Genomic DNA, 7,513 nt, shown 5'->3' on the forward strand with positions numbered 1-7,513 from the left:
AAAAATTCCACTTTGGGGGCTCCAGAGGATTTGGGGCAGGGAGAGAAAGAAGAGCATGAGACTACACCCACTTAAAGTTATCCAAATGCGGCCTCTTGGCCCAGGTGGCGAGTGCATGGTGGGGGAGATGCTGTTTGAAGGCGGCTTTGTCCTGCAGAGAAACGGCCCCGCTCCCCATCTGACAACAGTCCTCGGGCCTCGTGGGAAACGCTGTCCTTGGAACGCAAAGGGCAAAACTATTAGCCGGCCCGAGCGGAGAAGAACGGCAGGCTGCGGATGAAGGTGTCCAGCTTGCTGCGGAAGAGTTCGCTCTGGATTGGCTCGTTCAAGTTGCACAGTGGATTCTTGACCACGTACTCCACATAGATCTGGAGGGGGGACAGGAGAACAAGCCATGAGATTGGGGAGGAAGGGCGCCCCACTGGCTACTATTCGTTGCCCCAGAAAGCTGGGAACAGAACTCGGCCTCCCTAAAAAGTATTGCCATTTTGACCACGTGAACACATGAAGCTGCCTTATACTGAGTCTGACCCTTTGTCCATCAAAGTCGGTATTGTCTATTCAGACCGGCAGAAGCTCTCCAGGGTCTCAGGAAGAGAAAGGTCTTCCATATCACCTATGTGCCTGGTCCCTTTAACTGGAGATGCCGGGGACTGAACCTGGGACCTTCTGCATGCCAGGCAGATGCTCTACCGCTGAGCCACAATCCCTCTACCACCCCCAATTCTGCACCTGTTTTGTTCTTTCTGAGGGGATGTCTGTACCCATCCTCTCAAAAGGAGCAGAAATGTCAGCACCAAGCTTCTCTTGTCCACCCTGCCATAGGAAGGAGAATACCTACAGCCTCTCCCTCTGAGGTGGAAACGTACCCTGGAAGAACTGCAAGCAGGAGCCCATGTTTTTAGCATGCACCCTCCCCCCCTGAACTGTGGGTTCATGGATAGGGCTCACTCTGAGCCTTCCCCAAACCTACAGATACAAGGCACGGACAGGCTAGTCTGGCTGTATGAGAGCAAGGCCCACGTCAGATCTTTCCAGAGCATCTCCCTTTGCCACACAGAGAAAGAGGATTTCCTTTCCAGAAAGAAGGGTTGCAGGCTAGTTTACTAGACTTTGTTTCCTGAAAGCAGAGTTACAGGATAGTCTCCTAGCACCTGACTGAATGTCATCCTCCTTGTGAAATATAAGTAGGAAATGTACTCACAATAACGCATTAAGCTGCCTTCTAATGAATCAAATCTTTGACCTATCAAGGTCAGTATTGTCTGCTCGGACTGGCAGCTGTCAGGCCCTGCCTCTCGGTCTTAGCCTGACTTTGCTCCCTGCTGGCTCCTGATCCGAGCAGGCCAGAGTTTGGCTCGATGTCAAGGCCCTGGTTGCATGCGCCTAGTTCTCATGCCTTTGTACAGTAGCTGTATCCTGCTTTCTATGCCCAGTATGATATGTCTATCCTGTTTATCTCAACTACCACAGCTGCATAGCCATGTTATGTCTGCCTACCCAGAGAAAGCTTATCATGGTTTCTACTTGCCTGTTTACCTTTGCTTGTCCATTGTAGAAGTCTGCCATGCATTTTAACTATGTATCCTTGCCCTGATTCCTCATTAATAGCCTTGTATGCCCAGGAGGCAGTCGGCTTCTTACTTTGTCTACTTTTGCTCCTACTAAAGTCTAAACTGCTTCAGAGCCTTTGCCTGGATGCGTTTTGCTTGAGGGATGAGGACAAACCCCTGAGTCTGACATTAGGCTCTCCAGGGTTTCAAGCAGAGGTCTTTCATATCACCTGCCAGATCCCTTTTCTAACTGGAGGTGCTGGGGATTGAACCTGGGACCTTCTGAATGCCAAGCAGATGCTCTACCTTTGAGCCACAGCCCCTCCCAGTGATATTTCCCTCACATGAACACACACGAAACTGCCTCATACAGAATCAGACCCTTGCTCTATCCAGGCCAGTATTGTCTACTCAGACTGGCAGTGGCTCTCCAGCATCTCATGCGGAGGTCTCTCTCATCACCCACCGGCTCCTTTTATTGGACATGCCGGAGATTGAACCCAGGACCTTCTGCATGCCAAGCAGAGGCTCTCCCACTGAGCCACAGGACCCTCCCAAAGTTCATGATAAGCATACCTCCCACAACACCTTTCTCCAGAGTGTTCTCACAGGCCGCATGTTGCCTTTGCTTATGCAAATGCAGGCTGGTTTGGTTTCTTTACATGCTCGAGAGCACCTAGCCAGTGCGCAGCAGTGGTGGCTTCTGAATTCTGCCCTCACGCTCCAACGCCAGGCTTACTGACTTGCTGCAGAAGGCAGCTTGCTGTGCTTGTGCAGTCAAAAAGGACCTGGGCAACTGAACCATCAAATACTAGTTGGCTATTTTTAGCGCCTTGGCTTCGGTGCCGGGCGATGGCTGTAGAGGGTGTTCCTTTTCGGAGATGCCTGGGGTTACGAACAGAGGTCAGGGAGAGCAGCTCTGCTACCCTGCTGGCCTTGCCCTGACTGTGGTAGGCCCAACAAACAGCCCCACTTCTGTCCGTACTAGCAAATGACAGCAGGGTGTTTGTTTTTTAAGGGGAAAGTTGCTGTTTGCACAGTGACAGCTTGGGCTGCAGGGAAGATTTCACCGTGCTTAAAGGACAGGCTGTCAGTCACTGAAAGTCTGCTCCAGACTAGGTAATTTCTATGCCATTTAATGCATCATGTAGTGAGCCAGTGTGGTGTAGTGGTTAAGAGCAGTGGTTTGGAGTGTTGGACTTTAATCTGGAGAACAGGGTTTGATTTCCCACTCCTCCATGTGATCGGCGGATGCTAATCTGGTGAACTGGGTTGGTTTCCCTACTCCTACACATGAAGCCAGCTGGGTGACCTTGGGCTAGTCACAGCTCTCTCAGAGCTCTCTCGGCCCCACCTACCTCATAGGGTGTCTGTTGTGGGGAGGGGAAGGTGATTGTAAAAGGGATTAAGCAAGGGGTTGGACTAGATGGCCTGTGTGGCCCCTTCCAACTCTATGATTCTCCCTTAAATGGTAGAGAGTCAGCATGTTCTCGTTTAAAAGCTCATACTTCGTTTTCAGCTCTGTTTTAGATTTCTGTTTGTTTTCAGATTGCTGTCGTCCAAACCATATTATACTGTTGGTTGTCCCATCCCATCAGCTGTATCGACTCACTCTGTGTGATCCACCTTGAGTCTCAGCGAGAAAAGCGGACTACAAAGAGCCTAAATGAACAAACGAATCCCTGACTGGCTCATTCACCGGCATTCCTGTCCTACCCGACTCACGTCGCCTGATGGGTGCCCAAATGCGGGAAGCCAGCCCTGGAGCCTGCCTCAGGAACCCGCCCCACTCACATAGCTGTAGATCTGGTGCAGCACGTCCCGGATGTTGCCCACCCCTAAGTCTGTGTTCATCACCACCTTGAGGCCGGTGGGAGTCTCGTAATAGTGGAGCTTGTATTTGCTCGTCTGGAAGGCGAGGAAGCCTTCTTTCCTGAGGAGGAGCAGTTAAGGAAAGCAAAAGGAGTCGGCATTTCCCTCCTAAAGTTTCTTTAAAAGCTTTCAGCCTGGATAGCAATGAGAGTCAGTGTGGTGTAGCGGTTAAGAGCAGTGGACTCTAATCTGGAGAACCGGGTTTGATTCCCCACTCCTCCGCATGAGAGGTGGATGCTAATCTGGTGAACTGGGTTGGTTCCCCCACTCCTCCACATAAAGCCAAGTGGGTGTCTGTGGGCTAGTCACAGTTCTCCTGGAACTCTTTCAGCCCCACCTACCTCACAAGGTGTCTGTTGTGGGGAGAGGAAGGGAAGGTGATTTTAAACTGCTTTGATTCTCCTTAAAAGGTAGAGAAAATCAGCATATAAAAACCAACTCTTCTTCTTCAGTGCTTTCAGCAGCTCAGTGGTGGAAAGTGCAGGTGCAAGATGCAGACCTTGTAGGGTTTTCAAGGCAAGAGGCTAACAGAGGACGTTTGCCATTGCCTGCCCCTCTATAGCAGCCCTGGACTTCTGTGGTGGTCTCCCACTGACTAGGGCTGACCCTGCTGAGCTTTTGAGATTGGGCCCACGTGGGCTATCCAGGTCAGGGATCAACAGATCACAACAGAAAATGAACCCCCCCACCCGCTCTCCAGTTACGAGGCTGTCCTCGAGGTAGAAAGGATACATATCCAGGGGGCTCATCTTGTTTATAAAAGAACGGATGGAGAAGAGCATGCCGTACATCAGCTTAAACTCCTGCAGGTAAAAAGCAAGCAAAAGAGACGGACACGGAGAAAGGGGTGAGCGTCCAAGACCAGGACTCATTTGCTACTCTCTGGTGCCACCATGTGGCCGGTGGAACTGTGACCCTCATGGCAACATTCCAGCTAGAATGGATTAAATTTTTTCTTTTGCAAAAACCACCACATAAAAATTTAAAAAGCCAAGTCTGACATTTATTTGCAAGTTTTGCTTTGCCTGTCTTTTCTAGGGTAGGAGTTATGAGGTGGTATTGTGGAACAATCCCCTTCCCAAGAGGACAGGGAAACTTAGGTTTGGGGAAATACCTAACATATGGTTAGTTTTAAAAAACATCTCTATGCGTGAAGCTGCCTTACACCCTCGGTCCATCAAAGGGAGTGTTATTGACTCAGGCTGGCAGCAGCACTCCATGGTCTTAGGTAGAGGTCTTTCCCATCATGTACTACCTGAACTTTTTAACTGGAAATGCGAGGGATTGAACCTGGGACCTTCTGCATGCCGAGCAGATACTCTACCACTGAGTCACGGCCTCCTCTTTTTGCCATCTGGTGAAGACACATACACTCAGACCCCTTCCTTTGTCTACCATCGTACAAAAGATATCAAGTCTGCTGCTTGCTAGAACTTCCAAACAGAAACAGCTAGTTGCATGCAGAAATAAACATAAGAGCAGCCCTGACAAATCAGAACGAAAGTCCAGTGCATCTGGTATCTCCCTTCCCCTGGTGGCCAACCAGATGCCTCCAAGAAGCTGGACAGGACAGCAACAGCCTCCCCCCTCCCATGACTGACATCCACTGGCGTTTTGCCCCTGAACACACATCTTCATAGAACCTCCTACTTCAGAGGCAACATGCCACAGGGTAACAATGGGACAGTCATATTCTGAGGCACCACGGTTGGTTTGACTCTTCCGCTCTCTGTAAATGAGATGATGACAAAACTGAGAGATTTAAAGCCACTTTAGCTATTGCCTTTTTCAGTAACTGCGAGTTTTTGGATTTTGAATGAAGCACTGAGAGTTGTAGAAGAAGTTTGTTTTTGAAATGCCGACTTTCTCAACCACTTAAGGAAAAATCAAACTGGCTTACAATCACCTTCCCTCCCCCGCCCCTCACAACAGACAACCTGTGAGGTAGGTGAGGCTGAGAGAACTCTAAGAGAGGGGGAGGGGGAGTTGGCAAAAAACAAGCAGTTACTGAAGAAGCTGGAACATTCGATGAAGCACTATTTAAAAAACTGTTTTGACCTCCTCTTAGTGATGTATCATATAATTTAGTATCTGTATTTATCTCTCCAGGATGCTTAAACATACACATTTATGCCAGAATGGAACACAAGGTTTTTTTTAGAACTTTGTAACATATGTGATTCGTATAGAAGAAACTGAGCAATCTGCAGAATTCCCTTCAGCCAATAGTCACATATAGTCAAGCTTCAACAAGCTCTGATCATCACAAAGCAAAGTTCCCAATGCGCCACCCCAGAATCTTCTTTCAGTGCCAGGGCTCCGCCTGAGAACATCAAGTTGCCTTATACTGAATCAGACCCTTGGTCTATCAAGGTCAGAATTGTCTACTCAGACTGGGAGCTCTCCAAGGTCTCAGGAAGACATCCTCTACTAGCCTGATCCTTTAACTGGAAACGCCAGGGATTGAACCTGGGACCTTTTGCATGCAAAGCAGAGACTCTTTCACTGAGCCACAGCCCCTCCCCTATGGGAAGCAACACAGGTAGGCAAAGGCACAGAATAAACATCAGCACATGCTTGGCCTTCCCATTCAGAGAGCAAACCTGAGCTCTACCCCTCCCTCCCCAGCCTGAGCCTCACCTCCTCTTTGGAAATGCCAGCTTGCTTTTTCCGATTCCACTCACTGTAGTGTAGGCAGACACCATTGCGATCAAAGAGGTACAGGCTGTGCACTGTCATCTAGAAGAAAAGAGAAAGAGAGCCCAATGGGCAACTACTTACTTATGCAGCATGGAGGTAATCCACTCCCACCAGTCCCAAAGGCAAGATTATCAATCTACCTAGTAGAAAAGAGCCAGAATCCAATAGCACCTTAAAGATGAACAAAATTTCTGGCAGGGTAGGAGCTTTCATGAGCCACAGCAGTAGTTCACGAAAGCTCATACCCTGCCAGAAATTTTGTTCATCTTTAAGGTGCTATTGGACTCTGGCTCTTTTCTACTGCTATCTACCTGCCTAGTCCATTTTTATGTTTTTAGCCCTCCACATTGGAGACCCCTTTCCTAGTCTAGAACACTCAGTACACCTCACTGGCCTACCCTTTATGACTGCCCTCCCACCTACAAAGGTGCTCGCCTACTCCAGTTCTCTTGACGATATTCCTGGGCTCAGGAAAGACGAAGAGTTGGTTTTTACATGCCGACTTTCTCTACCACTTAAGGAAGAATCAAACTGGTTTACAAATTGCCTCCCCCTCCCCACATCAGACACCCTGTGAGGTAGGTGGGGCTGAGAGAGATCTAAGAGAACTGTGACTAGCCCAAGGTCACCCAGCTGGCTTCATGTGGAGGAGTGGGGAATCAAACCCAGTTCTCCAGATTAGAGTCCACCGCTCCAAACCACGGCTCTTAACCACTACACCACGCTGGCTTTGAAGACAAGAAGGGTCTATGGGCAGGGGGCTGTGGCTCAGTGGTAGAGCATCTGCTTCGCATGCAGAAGGTCTCAGGATCAATCTCCCATTAAAGGGACTAGGCAGGTAGGTGATGTGAAAGACCCCTGCCTGAGACCCTGGACAGCTGCTGCCGGTCTGAGTAGACAATGCTGACTCTGATGGACCCAGGGGGGCCTGATTCAGTTATCAGGCAGCTTCATGTGTTCAAGGGTCACCTCTCCTCCAGGGCAGCCAGGGCCTGGGCGAGGCGCCTGCACCAGCGGCTCTTGGACAACCTCCAGGGCCCTTCAGCCCCTCCCTCCTCCCCGGGGACACCCCCAGTGCAGACCCTCCCGCCAGAGGAGCAAAGCCACCGTACCTCTCCCCCGTCCCTATAGCAACTCCTCCCGCGACAGTAGCCAGCAAACGCGCCCTACTTCCGGGCGGAGGAAAGAAGGCGGGAGTAGTGACGTAGAGCTCTCTGATTGCTCGGCGTGGCGAGCTGGCCGCAGAAGTCCCACCCCCCCAGCCCGTCCCTCCGAGGTCGCGTCAGAGCTGTTTCCGCGGCCGCCCACGGCGCGTGCGCGAACCTTCCCCCCCCCTCAAGCAACATGGCGCCAACGGCCTCACCGTGTTCCCGCTCAAAGCGAGCTGC

At 50.5% G+C, this 7,513-nt stretch overlaps 1 protein-coding gene across 1 annotated transcript; it reads right to left on the bottom strand.

Annotated features, from left to right (window-relative positions):
• Positions 1-231: 231 nt before the first annotated feature.
• TRAPPC1 (trafficking protein particle complex subunit 1) lies at positions 232-7,262 on the bottom strand. The gene is made up of 5 exons (XM_056863468.1): positions 7,238-7,262; positions 6,066-6,164; positions 4,158-4,228; positions 3,348-3,486; positions 232-368 (listed from the first exon to the last, which is right to left on the bottom strand). Exons 2-5 carry the CDS (start codon positions 6,162-6,164, stop codon positions 240-242), a joined length of 438 nt encoding a protein of 145 aa, XP_056719446.1. The 5' UTR covers positions 7,238-7,262; the 3' UTR covers positions 232-239.
• Between the last annotated feature and the right edge of the window lie 251 nt (positions 7,263-7,513).

The sequence above is a fragment of the Euleptes europaea genome, chromosome 18, assembly GCF_029931775.1.
Source record: "Euleptes europaea isolate rEulEur1 chromosome 18, rEulEur1.hap1, whole genome shotgun sequence".
NCBI classification, from domain to species: domain Eukaryota; kingdom Metazoa; phylum Chordata; class Lepidosauria; order Squamata; family Sphaerodactylidae; genus Euleptes; species Euleptes europaea.

Bases quoted from the DNA above. Each gene is read 5' to 3' on its own strand.
- TRAPPC1 (XM_056863468.1), bottom strand. From the start codon at position 6,164: ATGACAGTGCACAGCCTGTACCTCTTTGATCGCAATGGTGTCTGCCTA. The intron at 3,487-4,157 runs GTATCCTTTCTA...GCTCCTCCTCAG, and splicing joins AAGATGAGCCCCCTGGATAT to GAAAGAAGGCTTCCTCGCCT. The intron at 369-3,347 runs GTGAGTGGGGCG...TCCCCCCTCCAG, and splicing joins TGCACCAGATCTACAGCTAT to ATCTATGTGGAGTACGTGGT.